This window comes from Pseudophryne corroboree, chromosome 11 (assembly GCF_028390025.1).
Source record: "Pseudophryne corroboree isolate aPseCor3 chromosome 11, aPseCor3.hap2, whole genome shotgun sequence".
NCBI classification, from domain to species: domain Eukaryota; kingdom Metazoa; phylum Chordata; class Amphibia; order Anura; family Myobatrachidae; genus Pseudophryne; species Pseudophryne corroboree.
Window position 1 is genome coordinate 198150505 of NC_086454.1, and position 22002 is coordinate 198172506.

Consider the following 22002-nt stretch of genomic DNA (forward strand, 5'->3'; position numbering starts at 1 on the left):
CTATGACCCTCCTCCAGACTCCAGTTAGATTTTTGTGCCCGGACGAGAAGGGTGCAATCTAGGTGGCTCTCCTAAAGAGCTGCTTAGAGAAAGTTTAGCTTAGGTTTTTTATTTTACAGTGAGTCCTGCTGGCAACAGGATCACTGCAACGAGGGACTTAGGGGAGAAGGAGTGAACTCACCTGCGTGCAGGATGGATTGGCTTCTTGGCTACTGGACATCAGCTCCAGAGGGACGATCACAGGTACAGCCTGGATGGTCACCGGAGCCGCGCCGCCGGCCGCCTTGCAGATGCTGAAGTAAGAAGAGGTCCAGAATCGGCGGCTGAAGACTCCTGCAGTCTTCTAAAGGTAGCGCACAGCACTGCAGCTGTGCGCCATTTTCCTCTCAGCACACTTCACACGGCAGTCACTGAGGGTGCAGGGCGCTGGGAGGGGGGCGCCCTGGGAGGCAAATGAAAACCTTTTTTGGCGAAAAATACCTCACATATAGCCCCCAGAGGCTATATGGAGATATTTAACCCCTGCCAAGATTCACTAAATAGCGGGAGACGAGCCCGCCGAAAAAGGGGCGGGGCCTATCTCCTCAGCACACAGCGCCATTTTCTCTCACAGAAAGCCTGGAGAGAAGGCTCCCAGGCTCTCCCCTGCACTGCACTACAGAAACAGGGTTAAAACAGAGAGGGGGGGCACTGATTTTGGCGATATTGAGATATATATAAAGATGCTATAAGGGAAAACACTTATATAAGGTTGTCCCTATATAATTATAGCGTTTTGGTGTGTGCTGGCAAACTCTCCCTCTGTCTCCCCAAAGGGCTAGTGTGGGTCCTGTCCTCTGTCAGAGCATTCCCGGTGTGTGTGCTGTGTGTCGGTACGTGTGTGTCGACATGTATGAGGACGATGTTGGTGAGGAGGCGGAGAAATTGCCTGTAATGGTGATGTCACTCTCTAGGGAGTCGACACCGGAATGGATGGCTTATTTAGGGAATTACGTGAGAATGTCAACACGCTGCAAGGTCGGTTGACGACGTGAGACGGCCGACAAACTATTAGTACCGGTCCAGGCGTCTCAGAAACACCGTCAGGGGCGTTAAAAACGCCCATTTACCTCAGTCGGTCGACACAGACACAGACACGGACACTGAATCCAGTGTCGACGGTGAATAAACAAACGTATTTCTCATTAGGGCCACACGTTAAGGGCAATGAAGGAGGTGTTGCATATTTCTGATACTACAAGTACCACAAAAAAGGGTATTATGTGGGAGTGAAAAAACTACCTGTAGTTTTTCCTGAATCAGATAAAATAAAATGAAGTGTGTGATGATGCGTGGGGTTACCCCGATAGCAAATATTGGCGTTATACCCTTTCCCGCCAGAAATTAGGGCGCGTTGGGAAACACCCCTTAGGGTGATAAGGCGCTCACACACTTATCAAGTGGCGTTACCGTCTCCAGATACGGCCGCCCTCAAGGAGCCAGCTGATAGGAAGCTGGAAAGATATCCTAAAAAGTATATACACACATACGGTGGTTATACTGCGACCAGCGATCGCCATCAGCCTGGAGATGCAGTGCTGGGTTGGCTTGGTCGGATTCCCTGACTGAAAATATTTTATTCATATAGAGCATTTAATAGGATGCATTCTATATATATGTACGTGAGATGCACAGAGGGATATTTGCTCTCTGGCATCAAGATAAGTACGTTGTCCATATCACCCAGAAGATGTCATGGACACGACAGTGGTCAGGTGATACAGATCCCATACGGCACATGGAAGTATTGCCGTATAAAGGGAAGGAGTTAGTTGGGGTCGGTCCATCGGACCTGGGGACCACGGCAACAGCTGGGAAATCCAACCTTTTTACCCCAAGTTACATCTCAGCTGAAAAAGACACCGTCTTTTCAGCCTCAATCCTTCCTTTCCCATGAGGGCATGCAGGCAAAAGGCCAGTCATATCTGCCCAGACATAGAGGTAAGGGAAGTAGACTGCAGCAGGCAGCCCCTTCCCAGGAAAAGAAGCCCTCCACCGCGTCTGCCAAGTCCTCAGCATGACGCTGGGGCCATGCAAGCGGACTCAAGGTGGGGGGGTAGTCTCAAGAGTCTCAGCGCGCAGTGGGATCACTCGCAGGTTGACCCCTAGATAGTACAAGTATTATCCCAGGGGTACAGATTGGAGAGTCGAGACATCTTCTCCTCGCAGGTTTCTGAAGTCTGCTTTACCAACGGCTCCCTCCGACAGGGAGGCAGCATTGGAAACAATTCACAAGCTGTATATCCAGCAGGTGATAATCAAAGTACCCCTCCTACAACAAGGAAAAGGGTATTATTTTTCCACACTATATTGTGGTACTGAAGCCAGACGGCTTGGTGAGACATAGTCTAAACTGAAATCTTTGAACACTTACATAAAAGGTTCAAATCGAGATGGAGTCACTCAGAGCAGTGATAGCGAACCGGAAAAAAGGGGACTATATGGTGTCCCTGGACATCAAGGATTACCTCCAGTTTCAAATTTGCCCTTCTCAACAAGGGTACCTCTGGTTCGTGGTACAGAACTGTCAATATCAGTTTCAGACGATGCCGTTTGAATTATCCACGGCACCCCGGGCCTTTTACCAAGGTAATGGCCGAAAAGATGTTTCTTCAAAGAAAAAAGGCATCTAAATTATCCCTTACTTGGACGATATCCTGAAAAGGGCAAGTTCCAGAGAACAGTTGGAGGTCGGAAGAGCACTATCTAAAGTAGTTCTACGACAGCACGACTGGATTCTAAATATTCCAAGAATCGCAGCTGTTTTCCGACGATACGTCTGCTGTTCCTAGGAATGATTCTGGGCATAGTCCAGAAAAAGGTGTTCCTCCGGGAGGAAAAAGCCAAGGAGTTATTCGACCTAGTCAGAAACCTCCTAAAACCAGGCCAAGTATCAGTGCATCAATGCACAGGAGTCCTGGGAAAAATGGTGGCTTCTTACGAAGCGATTCCATTCGGCAGATCTCAGGGGATTTGCTGGACGAATGGTCCGGATCGCATTTTCAGATGCATCAGCGGATAATCCTGTCTCCAAGGACAAGGGTGTCTCTTCTGTGGGGGCTGCAGAGTGCTCATCTTTTAGAGGGCAGCACACTCAGCATTCAGGACTGTGTTCTGGGGACCACGGATACCAGCCTGAGAGGCTGGGGAGTAGTCACACAGGGAAAAAATTTCCAAGGAAGTGTGGTCAAGTCTGGAGACTTCTCTCCACATGAATATACTGGAGCTAAGGGCAATTTACAATGCTCTGAGCTTAGGAAGACTCCTGCTTCAAAGTCAACCGGTGCTGATCCAGTAGGACATCATCATGGCGGTCGCCCACGTTATCAGACGGGGCGACACAAGAAGCAGGAGGGCAATGACAGCAAGGATTCTTCGCTGGGCGGAAAATCATGTGATAACACTGTCAGCAGTGTTCATTCCGGGAGTGGGCAACTGGGAAGATTTCCTCAGCATAAATGAATTCCACCCGGAAAAGTGGAAACTTAATCTGGAAGTTTCCACATGATTGTAAACCGTTGGGAAAGACCAAAGGTGGTTATGATGGCGTCCCACCTGAAGCGCCAGGTCAAGAGACACTCAGGCAATAGCTGGGACGCTCTGGTAACACCGTCGGTGTACCAGTCGGTGTATGTGTTCCATCCTCTGCTTTTCATACCCAATGTATTGAAAATGATAGGAAGGAGAGGAGTAAGAACTATACTCGTGGCTCCGGTTTGGCCAAGAAGGACTTGGTTCCCGGAACTTCAAGAGATACTAAGAAGGGTCTTGATTCGGCAAGAACCGTGTCTGTTCCGGGACTTACCGCAGCTGCGTTGACGCCAAGGCGGGTGAACGCCGGATCCTAAGGGAAAGAGGCATTCCGGAAGAGGTCATCCCTACCCTGGTCAGAGCCAGGAAGGAGGTGACCGCACAACATTATCACCACTTAGGTGAAAATATGTGCCAGGGTGTGAGTCCAGGAAGGCTCCACGGAAGAATTTAAACTAGGTTAATTTCTACATTTCCTGCAAACAGGAGTGTCTATGGGTCTCAAATTGGGTCCATTAAGGTTCAAATTTCGGCCTGTTGATTTTCTTCCAGAAAGAAATTGGCTTCAGTTCCTGAAGTCCAGAAGTTGTTAAGGGAGTACTGCATATACAGCCCCTTTGATGTCTCCAGTGGCACTGGGCGATCTCAACGTAGTTTTGGGATTCCTAAAAAATCACATTGGTTTAAACAACTCAAATCTGTGGATTTGATATATCTCACATGGAAAATGACCATGCTGTTGGTCCTGGCCTCGGCCAGGCGAGTGTCAGAATTGGCGGCTTTATCTCACAAAGCCATATCTGATTGTCCATTCGGACAGAGCAAAGCTGCGGACTCGTCCCCAGTTTCTCCTTAAGGTGGTGTCAGCGTTTCACCTGAACCAGCTTATTGTGGTACCTGCGGCTACTAGGGACTTGGAGGACTCCAAGTTGCTGGATGTTATCAGGGCCCTGAAAATATAGTTTCCAGGTTGGCTGGAGTCAGGAAATCTGACTTGCTGTTTATCCTGTATGCACCCAACAATGCTGGGTGCTTCTGCTTCTGAGCAGTCGATTGCTCGTGGGATTGGTAGCACAATTCAACTTGCACATTCTGTGGCAGGCCTGCCACAGTCTAAATCTGTTAAGGCCCATTCCACAAGGAAGGTGGGCTCATCTTGGGCGGCTGCCCGAGGGGTCTCGGCATTACAACTTTGCCGAGCAGCTACGTGGTCGGGGAAGAAAACGTTTGTAAAATTCTACAAATTTGATACCCTGGCAAAAGAGGACCTGGAGTTCTCTCATTCGGTGCTGCAGAGTCATCCGCACTCTCCCGCCCGTTTGGGAGCTTTGGTATAATCCCCATGGTCCTTTCAGGAACCCCAGCATCCACAAGGACGATAGAGAAAATAAGAATTTACTTACCGATAATTCTATTTCTCGGAGTCCGTAGTGGATGCTGGGCGCCCATCCCAAGTGCGGATTATCTGCAATACTTGTACATAGTTATTGCTAACTAAATCGGGTTATTGTTGTTGTGAGCCATCTTTTCAGAGGCTCCGCTGTTATCATACTGTTAACTGGGTTCAGATCACAGGTTGTACAGTGTGATTGGTGTGGCTGGTATGAGTCTTACCCGGGATTCAAAATTCCTCCCTTATTGTGTACGCTCGTCCGGGCACAGTACCTAACTGGAGTCTGGAGGAGGGTCATAGGGGGAGGAGCCAGTGCACACCACCTGATCGGAAAGCTTTACTTTTTGTGCCCTGTCTCCTGCGGAGCCGCTATTCCCCATGGTCCTTTCAGGAACCCCAGCATCCACTACGGACTCCGAGAAATAGAATTATCGGTAAGTAAATTCTTATTATATATACACATACATGCACACACACAGCTTGTGCAGTGTGCTGGCTACTCAATTACGAGCACACACACACACACACACACACACACATACACACGCGCGCGCGCACGGAAACCCCCCCATGAAAATCCTGCGTTAGCCACTGAGCCAGAAGCCACCAGGGCATGGACACCACACACTGCCAGGTAACCACAGACCCCTCCCGTGCCACCTACACCCCAATTCCACCCGCACCACACACCCCAAACCCCCCTCCAGCAGCCACTGACAGCCCAGACACCCCCGACCCCGACGCCTGCATAACTCACCAGCACACACTGCCCAGCCTAACCCACCGCACCGAACCCACCCGCCGCACAAGCCAGCACCTCCCACAGCCATCCGCGCCACGGACACGGTGGCCGGGCCCTGCCGCCCGCACCACGGCCGACCAGACAGCCGCAGCCCGCACCACCCCTCCCGCCCTCCACACACCCCCAACGCCAGCTCCCGCACTGCAGCCGCGCCTGGGACCCACTGTCCCGCCAGACGCTGTCCGCACAACGGACGAAGAGATTGCAGTTACGGCGCAGCATCACCCGCGCCTGTAACTGCTGCCGCCGCCGCCATACACATCAGGAGGGACGGGTGGCGCAGGAGAAGGCTTCATAGCCCCCCCTGCGCAGGTACAGACACCCGCTGCCTCCTCCGCACACCGAACACAACGCTGCCTCCCACCATCCCCAGATTCCCGGACTGTACACCACAGGGCCTGGGCTGCCGGCTCCACAGGCCAGAGACGGGGGACAGCGCGCCTGCTAATGTGGCTGCTACACCAACTTCACAGGTGAGAGTGCACAGGCAGCTCCGCCTCTCTGCGTCCCCTCCCAGCCGCCCGCGTCTCTGCGTCCTCTCCCTGCCGCCCCCCCCCGCGTCTCTGCATCCCCTCCCTGCGTCTCTGCGTCCCCTCCCTGCCGCCCCCCCCGCGTCTCTGCATCCCCTCCCTGCGTCTCTGCGTCCCCTCCCTGCCGCCCCGTGTCTCTGCGTCCCCTCCCTGCCGCCCGCTTCTCTGCATTCCCTCCCTGTTGCCCCGCGTCTCTGCGTCCCCTCCCTGCCGCCCTGCGTCTCTGCATCCCCTCCCTGCCACCCCGCGTCTCTGCGTTCCCTCCCTGCCGCCCCGCGTCTCTGCGTTCCCTCCCTGCCGCCCCGCGTCTCTGCGTTCCCTCCCTGCCGCCCCGCGTCTCTGCGTTCCCTCCCTGCCGCCCCGCATCCCCTCCCTGCCGCCCCGCGTCTCTGTGTCCCCTCCCTGCCACCCCGCGTCTCTGCATCTCCTCCCTGCCGCCTGCGTCTCTGCGTCCCCTCCCTGCCGCCCGCGTCTCTGCGTCCCCTCCCTGCCGCCCGCGTCTCTGCGTCCCCTCCCTGCCACCCGCGTCTCTACGTCCCCTCCCTGCCGCCCGCGTCTCTGCGTCCCCTCCCTGCCGCCCCACGTCTCTCTATCCTCTCCCTGCCGCCCCGCGTCTCTGCGTCCACTCCCTGCCACCCGCGTCTCTACGTCCCCTCCCTGCCGCCCCACGTCTCTCTATCCCCTCCCTGCCGCCCGCGTCTCTGCGTCCCCTCCCTGGTACCCCGCGTCTCTACGTCCCCTCCCTGCCGCCCCACGTCTCTCTATCCCCTCCCTGCCGCCCGCGTCTCTGCGTCCCCTCCCTGGTACCCCGCGTCTCTGCGTCCCCTCCTGCCGCCCCGCGTCTCTGCCTCTCTGCCGCCCGCGTCTCTGCGTCCCCTCATTGCCGCTCGCGTCTCTGCGTCCCCTCCCTGCCGCCCGCGTCTCTGCGTCCCCTCCCTGCCGCCCGCCTCTCTGCGTCCCCTCCCTGCCGCCCGCCTCTCTGTGTCGCCTCCCTGCTGCACCGCATCTGTGTCCCCCCCCTGCGTCTCTGCGTCCCCTTCCTGCCGCCCCGCCTCTCTGCGTCCCCTCCCTGCCGCCCCGCGTCTCTGCGTCCCTTCCCTGCAGCCCCGCGTTTCTGCCTCCGCTCCCCTCCCTGCCGCCCCCGCCTCTCTGCGTCCCCTCCCTGCCGCCTCTCTGCGTCCCCTCCCTGGCGCCCCACATCTCTGCGTCCCCTCCCTGGTACTCTGCGTCCCCTCCCTCCCCGCGTCTCTGCGTCCCCTCCCTGCCGCCCGTGTCTCTGCGTCCCCTCCCTGCCGCCCCGCGTATCTGCCTCCCCTCCCTGCCGCCCCGCCTCTCTGCGTCCCCTCCCTGCCGCCCCGCCTCTCTGCGTTCCCTCCCTGCCACCCTGCGTCTCTGTGTCCACGCCCTGCGTCTCTGTGTCCCCGCCCCGCATCTCTGTGTCCCCTACCCGTCTGTCTCCTCCCCGCCGCCCCGCGTCTTTGTGTCCCCTTCCCGACGTCCCGCGTCTCTGCAGGGGTTAAAGGGGCGCAGCCCCTTCCGACGGTGTGAAGAGCGCCCGTAGGGCGCGATGAAGCACCTAGTGTGATAATATTAGGGATGTTAGGGACCCATGTGATGAAGTCACCTGGCCGCGGTACATGGGCCCGCATATTTGTGCAAATGTGTGCTAAGAACTTCAATTATACTCCATGTTAATAGTGAGGGTTTATTTAAATTATTTTTATTATCAGTGTTCTTAGTGCTAAGAGTGTGCATCTGCATCTCTCTTCCTCCAACATAGTATTAGAAGCCTCAGCATGATAGCACCTCTTGATATCTTTAGTAATAGGATGTGCAATCCAGGTTCCACCCTTTTTTTCCTATGTACAACACCCGTAAGGGAGTAATAGACTTCAGGCATCCCTCCACATGCTTACCTGTCGGTTCCTACAGTGAGGTGACAGTGGTGAGAGGCAGAGTGGACGATACCCGATGGGTGACACAAGAGTTCACTAGCAGTGAATTAGTCATATAACTCTGCAGGTGGAGGATATGGAGCTAATGCCCGTTATAGACAGGGGGAATGTCTTCTCTGGATTAGACCAGGGGACTTATCTGATGTACACTTAATGGTCAGATTGTGGTAACAGAGTTTTAATTACCCTCTGACGTGTGAACATTTCAGTTTGTTTAACCAACCACAGTAGGGGAATCGTCTTATCATCAGTGATTTATAGGATTTGCTTCCCAGTAACCACAAGGGCAGTGGTATCATTTAGCAATGGAAAATCCTAGTCAGAAACACCTAACATAGGGACTGACAGTACAACATGATCCCCCTCTCTTCAGATAAAATATCAGAGAGATTATTGGATAGAGAGGAGGAAGCAGCCCGCTCAGATGACCCAGAGACACGAGGGTGACCTGAAATAGGGTTTTGCCTGACCAAGGAATGAGTCATACGCTACAACCTGTGAGGCAAAATTTTCCCACCCGAAGCGGAGTAACCATGGGGACATCAGTGACTGTAATGTTACAGGTGGTCCCATAGGGGGCATAAAGCATTCAACTAGAGAACCCAGTAGGTTTGAGAACGCAGCCAGAATGGCTCCTGAATTGATTACAGGAGCTGCGGACTGACTGGGAGATATATGAGACATAGTACACAGACCATCACACAAAACATCCCCCTCAGGTAAATCCATTGCGCCTGCTCTGCAGGATTCAGGAGCGTCCTCAGATTTACTGCCCTACATGTTAAACATTATACACAAATGCAACAGAGAGCGGTTTTGTATGATGAAGCCAGACAGAGTACAATACCTGCAAATAAATCCGTTAGCATGTGACTGAGTATACAGTAGAATACACATAATAGGTAACTATTACGCACTATATATTGACCCAGACGCACCTAGTCCCCTAGGGTACAGTATACAGTGATATATATATCTGGATTACACCGCAGTGAAATCACATAGCAGATACAGGCACACACAGTCATGTTTGTAATGCAGATAATTATTTTCATGACAATAAAATTGCACTGGATTATTATATGAACACACATAAATACATATAAAACAATGCACGGTCTAAGTCCAGATGTATATATCAGAATACTCGTACAATAAATTCTGGCACAGGTACACTTGTTCTTAACTAATGCTGTCTTATTAACGACATGTAGAATACTTAATTGTTTGTAAAACCACGACGCTGATGTACAGGCGGGTTTACAAAGGAGACCTTGCCCTGCACCCCCGAGACAAGTCGCATCTATTTTAGAAAATGGCGCCCAACGTCTCAGTCAGGGAGTGAGGGAGAGTGTGAGGCAGCTCCAGGGCGGGAACACCAGCAGTACATGGCGCCCGGAGCTGGGGGAAGGGCTACAGGTCAAGCACCTTTTCCTCTACGCTGGTCCTCACCACCGGGTGCTATGGAGCCTATTAAAGTGGATATTTTCCTATCCGACCTGTACTCCCATGCCCTGGTGTATATAGTGGGGTCCCTGCTGTGTCACAGTGTCTACGCCAGTGTCGCGGTTCATCTCCTTAAACCGCGACCGGAACGCGATTTAATGGCGGGTCCTGTCTGGAGGGGACCCTCTTACCTGCTCCCTTAGTAGCAGCCACATGATCCAGGAGAGCGTCTGTGGTGGTGTGCCTAGGAACCGGACGAAGAATCCATACGCACAGCCGATCACAAGAAGATTGACAGAAAGAGGGCGTTTATGAGTGTCAACTGACCTTTTTCTGGGAGTGGTAGGGAAAACGCAGGCGTGTCCGGGCGTTTGGAGGGCAGGTGTGTGATGTCAATTCCGGCACCAAAAAAACTGAAGTGATCGCAAGGGCTGAGTAAGTTCAGATCTACTCTGAAACTGCACAAAATGTTTTTTCAGTGCTCGGCTGCACAGGCGTTCGCACCTTGCAAAGCAAAAATAGTGAATACACTCCCCCATGGGCGGCGACTATGCGTTTGCACGGCTGCTAAAAACAGCTAGCGAGCGATCAACTCGGAATGAGGGCCTTAGCTTGTTGGTGCCTCTGGATCAAGATCCATCTCTACACCCCAATGTATTCCCTGTGAAACACAATGTACCCCGCTGCAGAAATAGGATTTTAATTATCTACCAGTAAATCCTTTTCTCGTAGTCCGTAGGGGATACTGGGAATTCATTTAGTACCATGGGATCTAGACGGGTTCACTTGGAGCCATGGGCACTATAGTAGTTTGATAACGTGTGCTGGCTCCTCCCTCTATGCCCCTCCTATCAGACTCAGTCAAGGAAACTGTGTCCGAGGAGACAGACATACTTTGAGAGAAAGATATACTGTAGATAAGGAAAGTGGTGAGAATACGAACAAGCACAACCAGAACAAGAGGAAAGCCATGCTAACCAAACTTGAACAGCAACAGCTGAACCAAACAACAGTAGTTAAGCAAGTAATCGCGCAGGAAGAACGAAGCACCAGGCGGGCGCCCAGTATCTCCTACGGACTACGAGAAAAGGATTTACTGGTAGGTAATTAAAATCCTATTTTCTCTTACGTCCTAGGGAGATACTGGGAATCCATTTAGTACCATGGCGAAGTACCAAAGCTCCCAAACCGGATGGGAGAGTGCTGAGGTTCTTGCAGAACTGACTGACCAAACTGAAGGTCCTCAGAGGCCAAAGTATCGAACTTGTAAAACTTGGCAAACATGTTAGAACACGACCAAGTAGCTGCTCGGCAGAGCTGTAATGCCGGAAAACCTGGGCAGCCGCCCAAGAGAAACCCACCGACCTAGTAGAGTGGGCCTGTACAGATTTTGGAATCAGCAAGCCAGCCGTGGAATAAGCATGCTGGATAGTGAGCCTGATCCAGCGAGCAATTGACTGCTTTGAAGCAGGATACCCAATCTTGAATATACCATCAAAGCCCTTACAACGTCCGAGGACTTTGAAGTAGCAGAGGTGTCAGTAACAACTGGGACCACAATTGGCTGGTTGATGTGAAACGCCAACACCACCTTAGGAAGGAATTGCTGACGAGTCCTGAGTTCAGCTCTGTCCTCATGGAAAATCAAGTAGGGGCTCTTGTGAGACAACGGCCCCAGCTCCGACACTCTCCTTGCCAAGGCCAACAGTGTAACAGTCTTCCACGTAAAATACTTTACGTCTACTGCCTGTAACAGTTTAAACCAGTCCGATTGGAGGAATGTCAGAACCAAATTGAGATCCCAAAGTGCTGTGGGAGGCACAAAGGGAGGTTAGATATGAAGAATATCTTTCAAAAATGTCTGGACCTCAGGGAGAGAAGCCAATTGTTTCTGGAAGAAAATAGACAAGGCCGAAATCTGAACTTTTATGGAGCCTAGGCATAGGCCCACATCAACTCCCGACTGCCGAAAAAGCAGGAAACGTCCCAGGTGAAATTCCACCGTGGAATATTGTCTGATCTCACACCAAGAGACACATTTCTTCCAGATACAATGGTAATGTTTTTATGTTAACCCCTTCCTGGCTTGGATCATAGTCGGAATGACCTCTAATGGCTAGAAACAGCCGTTCAACTTCCATGCCATCAAACGTAGCCATGGTAAGTCTTGATAAGCGAATGGGCACTGTTGCAGAAGATCCTCTCGAAGAGGCAGAGGCCACGGATCTTCGATTAGCATCTCGAGAAGATTCGCATACCAGGCCCTTTGCGGCCAGTCCAGAGCAATGATAAAATTCTGAAAATTGCTTGAACTCTTTCCCTTTTTATTCTTTTGAGAACTCTTGGGATCAGAGGAATGGGAGGAAACACGTACACCAACTGGTAGACCCACGGAGATGTCAGGGCGTCGACCGCTACAGCTTGTGGGTCCCTCGACCTGAAACAATACCGCTTGAGCTTCTTGTTGAGTCGAGAGGCCATAATGTCTATTTGTGGATACCCCCACCGACGTGTCAGCCACTGGAACACCTTAGGGTGGAGGCCCCATTCCTCAGGGTGCAGGTTGTGTCTGCTGAAGACGTCTGCTTCCTAGTTGTCTACTCCTGGAATGAAGATCGCCGACAATGCCATGGCGTGTTCTTCCACCCAGAGGAGAATTCTTGACACCTCTGACATTGCGGCCTTGCTTTTCGTTCCGCCCAGTCAGTTGATGTAAGACTGAACTTCAATAGCCTGATTCTGAAGGAGAGATGAGGCCTGCAGAAGGGCATTGTAGATAGCCCTGAGTTCCAGAATGTTTATTGGAAGAATGATTTCCTAACTTGATCATCTTCCTTGAAACTGCACCCCCTGGGTGACTGCACCCCAACCTCTGAGGCTTGTTTCTGTGGTTGGCAGAATCCAATCCTGAATCCCAAACTTTCGACCCTCCACTAGGTGAGAAGTTTGTAGTCACCACAGTAGGGAGATCCTGGCTTTTGGCGACAGAGGAATCCTCTGATGCGTGTGAAGATGTGTACTTGTGGTTCTCCAAGTACCAGCTTGTGGGGAGGCTTGCTGGGACTTGTAGTTCTACAAAAAAACAATATTCTTTATTTTTACACAAAGGCTATCAACCTCCCATCCACCGCCCACGGATGGGGTGGGACAGCCTTAGGCTTCATCCCTGGCCCATGGGTGGCTGGAGGGGGGGGACCCCTTGATTTAAGGGGTCCCCACTCCTCCAGGGAACCCTGGCCAGGGGTAACTAGTTGGGGGGGTAATGCCACGGCCGCAGGGACCTACATAAGTGTCCCCCGGCCGTGGCATTATCTCTCTGGCTAGTGGAGCCCGGTGCTGGTTTGAAAAGTACGGGGGACCCCTACGTCTTTTGTCCCCCATATTTTTTGAACCAGGACTGGACGCAGAGCCCGGTACTGGTTGTATAAATATGGGGGGACCCTACGCAATTTTTCCCCTGTATTTTTACAACCAGGACCGGCTCAAAGAGCCCGAGGCTGGTTATGCTTAGGATGGGGAACCCCACGCAATTTTTGTTTTGATTTTTAACACTTTCACACCCCTTCCTACAGATACTGTAAGCATGCACGGCTCTCACTGGTCCGTGCATGCCTATCCGAATACGCATCCAAAAAGCAGGTCTATTTGAAAACTGCTTTTTTTTTTTACGAATTCGAACATTTACCGGCAGTGTTTGGCTATTGCCGGCAGTGATTGTGAATACGAATTCTTAGTAAATTACTGAGTTCTATAAAATAACAGGCGTGTTTGACCGATGGTGTATTCATTCGTATTTGTGAACTCTGCCGTTAAAACAAATACGAATGCCCTCATCACTGCCGAGATTTGTGTTTAGTAAATTTCCGAGATGACTCTTTGGAAAAAAAACAAACTCGGCCAAAATCGGGACCTTAGTAAATATACCCCCAGGTCTGAACCCAGCAGTAAAGTGAAAACACAAGTTGTTAATGAAGCATCTAAACTTCATTGGGATGGGTTCTTATGAAAAATAGCTAAATTAAATAAAATAAACATTGTCTTATTGAAGGTTTCTAACCACAATACTATGGAGGTAATCATACTACATGCGATTTAAGGCGGGATTGTTTCTGAACCATATAAGCCAGCACTTGCTAGTAAAAGCATTGCCCTTTTAAATATCCTTATTTTTTCATTACACCTTTACACTGTTTGGCTGCTATGGGCAACACCTTCACTTTAGGTAGATTTACTAAAACTTCTAAAAGAGTAGCAACAAGTCCAGCAAGGGTTAGAAAGCTACATAATGGGGGTCATTCCGAGCTGATCTCTAGCTGCCGTTGTTCGCAGCGATCAGGCTAAAAATATGCATTTCTACGCATGCGTATGCACCGCAATGCGCACGCGTGACGTACGGGTACATAGTCCTTTGTGGTTGTGCACAGGTTCTAGCGAAGCTTTCAGTCGCACTGGCGGCCGCAAGAAGATTGACAGGAAGGGGGTGTTTCTGTATGTCAGGGAAAACGCAGGCGTGGCTGGGCGAACGCTGGGCGGGTGTGTGACGTCAAAAGCCATCCCACCAACGTTAGAATCAACGCACACGAAGAGTAAGTCCAGGGCTGGTCTTGTTCTGCACAAAATGTTTTTGCAGGCGCTCTGCTGCACAGGCGTTTGCACTTCAGCAAAGCGAAAATACACTCCCTGGTGGGCTGCGACAATGCGTTTTCACGGCTGCTAAAAACTGCTAGCGAGTGATCAACTCAAAATGACACCCAATGTTCTTTCCCCTGTCTCTCTATATTCACCTTCATTATAATATATTATTCAAAACTTTCTGAATAAAGAACACTTAATAAAAAGTATCCTCTATTTTGTGGTGAATTATTAGTGGATAAAATATTTCTCACCTACTCTAACTCTATTTGGGAGTAACACTGTGGCAGTGGCAACACTTTCACTCACCTGTCACGTTTGTCTCAGTATTGGTGTGAGAAGATGGAGGCGGCGCAGGTGAAACTTTTGCGGATAGTATTTTCATGCTTTCTCCCTCCATGGTGTATTGATAGCAGCCTTCTCTGTCTTTTTCAACAGGGACTTTTCAGCTGTTTCACACAATCTCCTTTTTTCTGTTCTCCAATCTGTTTAGCTAAATCCATTAATCTGTAACTGATCCATTCTTATTAGTGATCTTTTCTGCAAACAGCTTTGTGTATAAGGTATATTGGACAGGGCTCTTTGTTTCACTCTTACTTTGCAGTAAAATTCTTCAGTCTCTATCTACAGAAGGGCAATGCTCTACACTCCTTACTAGCTCACATCTCTGGTCCTCAGCCTAGTGTACCTCCTCCATTCCCTGACAACTTCTCCTCCACCCCCAGATTGCCTTTCCCCCATTCACAGCTCATCCCTCCCAGCTCACCTCTTCCACTCCCTGGCAACTTCTCCTCCACCCCCAGATCGCCTTTCCATCATTCACAGCTCATCTCTCCCAGCTCACCTCCTCCATTTCCTGACAACTTCTCCTCCACTCCCATATAGCCTTTCCTCCATTCACAGCTCATCCCTACCAGCTCACCTCCTCCATTCCCTGACAACGTCTATTCCACCCCCAGATTGCCTTTACCCCATTCACAGCTCATCCCTCCCAGCTCACCTCTTCCACTCCCTGGCAACTTCTCCTCCACCCCCAGATCGCCTTTCCATCATTCACAGCTCATCTATCCCAGCTCACCTCCTCCATTTCCTGACAACTTCTCCTCCACTCCCATATAGCCTTTCCTCCATTCACAGTTCATCCCTACCAGCTCACCTCCTCCATTCCGCTGACGTCTATTCCACCCCTAGATCGCCTTTCCTCCATTCACAGCTCATCCCTCCCAGCTCAACTCCTCCGTTCTCTGACGTCTCCTCCACCCACAGATCACCTTTCCTCCATTCACAGCTCATCTCTCCCAGCTCACCTCCTCCATTTCCTGACAACTTCTCCTCTACTCCCATATAGCCTTTCCTCCATTTACAGCTCATCCCTACCAGCTCACCTCCTCCATTCCCAGACAACGTCTCCTCCATCCCATATTGCCTTTCCTCCATTCACAGCTTATCCCTACCAGCTCACCTCCTCCATTTCCTGACTTCTTCTCCACTCCTATATAGCCTTTCCTTCATTCACAGCTCATCCCTACCAGCTCACCTCATTCATTCCCTGACGTCTCCTCCACCCCCAGATCTCCTTTTCTCCATTCACGGCTCATCCCAGCTCACCTCCACCTTTCTTTGACAACTTCTCCCTTCCCATATAGCCTTTCCTCCATTCACAGCTCATCCCTCCCAGCTCAACTCCTCCGTTCTCTGACGTCTCCTCCACCCACAGATCACCTTTCCTCCATTCACAGCTCATCTCTCCCAGCTCACCTCCTCCATTTCCTGACAACTTCTCCTCTACTCCCATATAGCCTTTCCTCCATTCACAGCTCATCCCTACCAGCTCACCTCCTCCATTTCCTGACTTCTTCTCCACTCCTATATAGCCTTTCCTTCATTCACAGCTCATCCCTACCAGCTCACCTCATTCATTCCCTGACGTCTCCTCCACCCCCAGATCTCCCTTTTCTCCATTCACGGCTCATCCCAGCTCACCTCCACCTTTCTTTGACAACTTCTCCCTTCCCATATAGCCTTTCCTCCATTCACAGCTCATCCTTACCAGCTCACCTCCTCAATTCCCTGACAATGTATCCTCAATCCTATATTGCCTTTCCTCCATTCACAGCTCATCCCTCCCTGCTCACCTCCTCTATTCCCTGACAATTTCTCCTCCACCCCCAGATCAACTTTCATCCATTCACCTCACCGCCTCTATTCCCTGAAAACCTTTCCTCCACCCCCAGATTGCCTTTTATACATTCCCAGCCCCCAGCCCATTCCTTTCAGCCCTCATATAGTTGACGACAGCTTTCCTCCCATTTGATCTTTAGGGCTTCGGAAACTGTAGAAGGAGCACACCAGGGTACCCACAAGCACACAGCATTAAGAGGGTCTTCCAATAAATACTTTGGCATACATTTTCATTACATATTGGGATACTCAGAGTAAATTTATATTTCTCTGACGTCCTAGTGGATGCTGGGACTCCGTCAGGACCATGGGGATTAGCGGCTCCGCAGGAGACAGGGCACAAAAATAAAGCTTTAGGATCAGGTGGTGTGCACTGGCTCCTCTACCTATGACCCTCCTCCAAGCCTCAGTTAGGTTTTTGTGCCCGTCCGAGCAGGGTGCAATCTAGGTGGCTCTCCTAAAGAGCTGCTTAGAAAAAGTTTTTAGGTTTTTTATTTTCAGTGAGTCCTGCTGGCAACAGGCTCACTGCATCGAGGGACTTAGGGGAGAGAAGTGAACTCACCTGCGTGCAGGATGGATTGGCTTCTTAGGCTACTGGACACCATTAGCTCCAGAGGGATCGAACACAGGCCCAGCCATGGAGTCCGGTCCCGGAGCCGCGCCGCCGACCCCCCTTGCAGATGCCGAAGATTGAAGAGGTCCAGAAACAGGCGGCAGAAGACTTTTCAGTCTTCATGAGGTAGCGCACAGCACTGCAGCTGTGCGCCATTGTTGTCAGCACACTTCACACAGCGGTCACTGAGGGTGCAGGGCGCTGGGGGGGGGCGCCCTGGGCAGCAATGTATAATACCTTTCTTATGGCTAAAAATACATCACATATAGCCCTTGAGGCTATATGGATGTATTTAACCCCTGCCAGATCTCACAAACTCCGGGAGAAGAGCCCGCCGAAATAGGGGGCGGGGCTTATTCTCCTCAGCACACAGCGCCATTTTCCTGCTCAGCTCCGCTGTGAGGAAGGCTCCCAGGACTCTCCCCTGCACTGCACTACAGAAACAGGGTAAAACAGAGAGGGGGGGCACTTTTTTTGGCGATATTACTATATTTAAGCTGCTATAAGGATACAACACTTATATAGGGTTGTTCCCATATATATTATAGCGCTTGGGTGTGTGCTGGCAAACTCTCCCTCTGTCTCCCCAAAGGGCTAGTGGGGTCCTGTCTTCAATAGAGCATTCCCTGTGTGTCTGCTGTGTGTCGGTACGTGTGTGTCGACATGTATGAGGACGATGTTGGTGTGGAGGCAGAGCAATTGCCGGTAATGGTGATGTCGGCCCCCAGGGAGTCGACACCGGAATGGATGGCTTTGTTTATGGAATTACGTGATAATGTCAGCACATTACAAAAATCAGTTGACGACATGAGACGGCCGGCAAACCAGTTAGTACCTGCCCAGGCGTCTCAGACACCGTCAGGGGCTGTAAAACGCCCTTTACCTCAGTCGGTCGACACAGACCCAGACACGGACACTGAATCTAGTGTCGACGGTGAAGAAACAAACGTATTTTCCAGTAGGGCCACACGTTATATGATCACGGCAATGAAGGAGGCTTTACATATCTCTGATACTGCAAGTACCACAAAAAGGGGTATTATGTGGGGTGTGAAAAAACTACCTGTAGTTTTTCCTGAATCAGAGGAATTGAATGATGTATGTGATGAAGCGTGGGTTAACCCAGATAGAAAAGTGCTAATTTAAAAAAAGTTATTGGCATTATACCCTTTCCCGCCAGAGGTTAGGGCGCGCTGGGAATCACCCCCTAGGGTGGATAAGGCGCTCACACGCTTATCAAAACAAGTGGCGTTACCGTCTCCTGATACGGCCGCCCTCAAGGATCCAGCTGATAGGAGGCTGGAAACTACCCTAAAAAGTATATACACACATACTGGTGTTATACTGCGACCAGCCATCGCCTCAGCCTGGATGTGCAGTGCTGGGGTGGTCTGGTCGGATTCCCTGACTGAAAATATTGATACCCTGGATAGGGACAGTATTTTATTGACTTTAGAGCAATTAAAGGATGCTTTTCTTTATATGCGAGATGCTCAGAGGGATATTTGCACTCTGGCATCGAGAGTAAGTGCGATGTCCATATCTGCCAGAAGAAGTTTATGGACGCGACAGTGGTCAGGTGATGCGGATTCCAAACGGCATATGGAAGTATTGCCGTATAAAGGGGAGGAATTATTTGGCGTGGGTCTATCGGATCTGGTGGCCACGGCAACTGCCGGGAAATCCACCTTTTTACCTCAGACCCCCTCCCAACAGAAAAAGACACCGTCTTTTCAGCCGCAGTCCTTTCGGTCCTATAAGAACAAGCGAGCAAAAGGACAGTCATATCTGCCCCGAGGCAGAGGAAAGGGTAAGAGAGGGCAGCAAGCAGCTCCTTCCCAGGAACAGAAGCCCCCCCCGGGTTCTGCAAAGCCCTCAGCATGACGCTGGGGCTTTATAAGCGGACTCAGGAGCGGTGGGGGGTCGACTCAAGAATTTCAGCACGCAGTGGGCTTGCTCACAGGTGGACCCCTGGATCCTGCAGGTAGTATCTCAGGGTTACAGGTTGGAATTCGAGAAGTCTCCCCCTCGCCGGTTCCTAAAGTCTGCTTTGCCAACGTCTCCCTCAGACAGGGCGACGGTATTGGAAGCCATTCACAAGCTGTTTTCTCAGCAGGTGATAGTCAAGGTACCCCTCCTACAACAGGGAAAGGGGTATTACTCCACGCTATTTGTGGTACCGAAGCCGGACGGCTCGGTAAGACCTATTCTAAATCTGAAATCTTTGAACCTGTACATACAAAAATTCAAGTTCAAGATGGAGTCACTCAGAGCAGTGATAGCGAATCTGGAAGAAGGGGACTTTATGGTGTCCCTGGACATCAAGGATGCTTACCTACATGTCCCAATTTGCCCTTCACACCAAGGGTACCTCAGGTTCGTAGTGCAAAACTGTCATTATCAGTTTCAGACGCTGCCGTTTGGATTGTCCACGGCACCTCGGGTCTTTACCAAGGTAATGGCCGAGATGATGTTTCTTCTGCGAAGAAAAGGCGTATTAATTATCCCTTACTTGGACGATCTCCTGATAAGGGCAAGGTCCAGAGAACAGCTGGAAGACGTAGTAGCACTAACCCAAGTAGTGCTGCAACAGCACGGGTGGATTCTGAATTTTCCAAAATCTCAATTGAACCCGACGACACGTCTGCTGTTCCTGGGAATGATTCTGGACACGGTTCAGAAAAAGGTGTTTCTTCCGGAGGAGAAAGCCAGAGAGTTATCCGAACTTGTCAGGAACCTCCTAAAACCAGGAAAAGTGTCTGTGCATCAATGCACAAGAGTCCTGGGAAAGATGGTGGCTTCTTACGAAGCGATTCCATTCGGCAGATTCCACGCACAAACTTTTCAGTGGGATCTGCTGGACAAATGGTCCGGATCGCATCTGCAGATGCATCAGCGGATAACCTTATCGCCACGGACAAGGGTGTCTCTTCTGTGGTGGTTGCAGAGTGCTCATCTGTTAGAGGGCCGCAGATTCGGCATACAGGACTGGGTCCTGGTGACCACGGATGCCAGTCTGAGAGGCTGGGGAGCGGTCACACAGGGAAGAAACTTCCAGGGAGTATGGTCAAGCCTGGAGATGTCTCTCCACATAAATATACTGGAGCTAAGAGCGATTTACAATGCTCTAAGCCTGGCAAAACCCCTGCTTCAGGGTCAGCCGGTGTTGATCCAGTCGGACAACATCACGGCAGTCGCCCACGTAAACAGACAGGGCGGCACAAGAAGCAGGAGAGCAATGGCAGAAGCTGCAAGGATTCTTCGCTGGGCGGAAGATCATGTGATAGCACTGTCAGCAGTGTTCATTCCGGGAGTGGACAACTGGGAAGCAGACTTCCTCAGCAGACACGATCTACACCCGGGAGAGTGGGGACTTCATCCAGAAGTCTTCCACATGATTGTGAACCGTTGGGAAAAACCAAAGGTGGATATGATGGCGTCTCGCCTAAACAAAAAACTGGACAGGTATTGCGCCAGGTCAAGAGACCCTCAGGCAATAGCTGTGGACGCTCTGGTAACACCGTGGGTGTTCCAGTCAGTGTATGTGTTTCCTCCTCTGCCTCTCATACCAAAAGTACTGAGAATTATACGGCAAAGGGGAATAAGAACGATACTCGTGGCTCCGGATTGGCCAAGAAGAACTTGGTACCCGGAACTTCAGGAGATGCTCACGGAAGATCCGTGGCCTCTACCTCTAAGACGGGACCTGCTTCAGCAGGGACCGTGTCTATTCCAAGACTTACCGTGGCTGCGTTTGACGGCATGGCGGTTGAACGCCGAATTCTAATGGAAAAAGGCATTCCGGAAGAGGTCATTCCTACACTGGTAAAAGCCAGGAAGGAGGTGACTGCACAACATTATCACCGCATTTGGAGAAAATATGTTGCGTGGTGTGAGGCCAGGAAGGCCCCCACGGAGGAATTTCAACTGGGTCGATTCCTACATTTCCTGCAAACAGGATTGTCTATGGGCCTCAAATTGGGGTCCATTAAGGTTCAAATTTCGGCCCTGTCGATTTTCTTCCAGAAAGAATTGGCTTCAGTTCCTGAAGTCCAGACTTTTGTAAAAGGAGTACTACATATACAGCCCCCGGTTGTGCCCCCAGTGGCTCCGTGGGACCTTAATGTAGTTTTGGATTTTCTCAAATCCCATTGGTTTGAGCCACTCAAATCGGTGGATTTGAAATATCTTACGTTGAAAGTAACCATGCTACTGGCCCTGGCTTCAGCCAGGAGAGTATCAGAATTGGCGGCTTTATCGTATAAAAGCCCATATCTGATTTTCCATTCGGTCAGGGCAGAACTGCGGACGCGTCCTCAGTTTCTGCCTAAGGTGGTGTCAGCGTTTCACCTGAACCAGCCTATTGTGGTGCCTGCGGCTACTAGCGATTTGGAGGATTCCAAGTTGCTGGACGTTGTCCGGGCATTGAAAATATATATTTCAAGGACGGCTGGAGTCAGAAAATCTGACTCGCTGTTTATACTGTATGCACCCAACAAGCTGGGTGCTCCTGCTTCTAAGCAGACGATTGCTCGTTGGATTTGTAGCACAATTCAACTTGCACATTCTGTGGCAGGCCTGCCACAGCCTAAATCTGTCAAGGCCCATTCCACAAGGAAGGTGGGCTCATCCTGGGCGGCTGCCCGAGGGGTCTCGGCATTACAACTCTGCCGAGCAGCTACGTGGTCGGGGGAGAACACGTTTGTAAAATTCTACAAATTTGATACCCTGGCTAAAGAGGACCTGGAGTTCTCTCATTCGGTGCTGCAGAGTCATCCGCACTCTCCCGCCCGTTTGGGAGCTTTGGTATAATCCCCATGGTCCTGACGGAGTCCCAGCATCCACTAGGACGTCAGAGAAAATAAGATTTTACTTACCGA

General features: G+C 51.1%; 1 protein-coding gene across 1 annotated transcript in view; it reads right to left on the bottom strand.

Annotated features, from left to right (window-relative positions):
* The window catches only part of LOC134968710 (solute carrier family 35 member F3-like), a 152932-nt gene extending 136782 nt beyond the window's left edge, over positions 1-16150 (bottom strand). Inside the window, exon 1 of the mRNA XM_063944215.1 lies at positions 15937-16150. Within this exon, the coding sequence (XP_063800285.1) occupies positions 15937-16150 (214 nt within the window). The remainder of the gene's footprint in view (positions 1-15936) is intronic.
* Positions 16151-22002: the final 5852 nt, after the last annotated feature.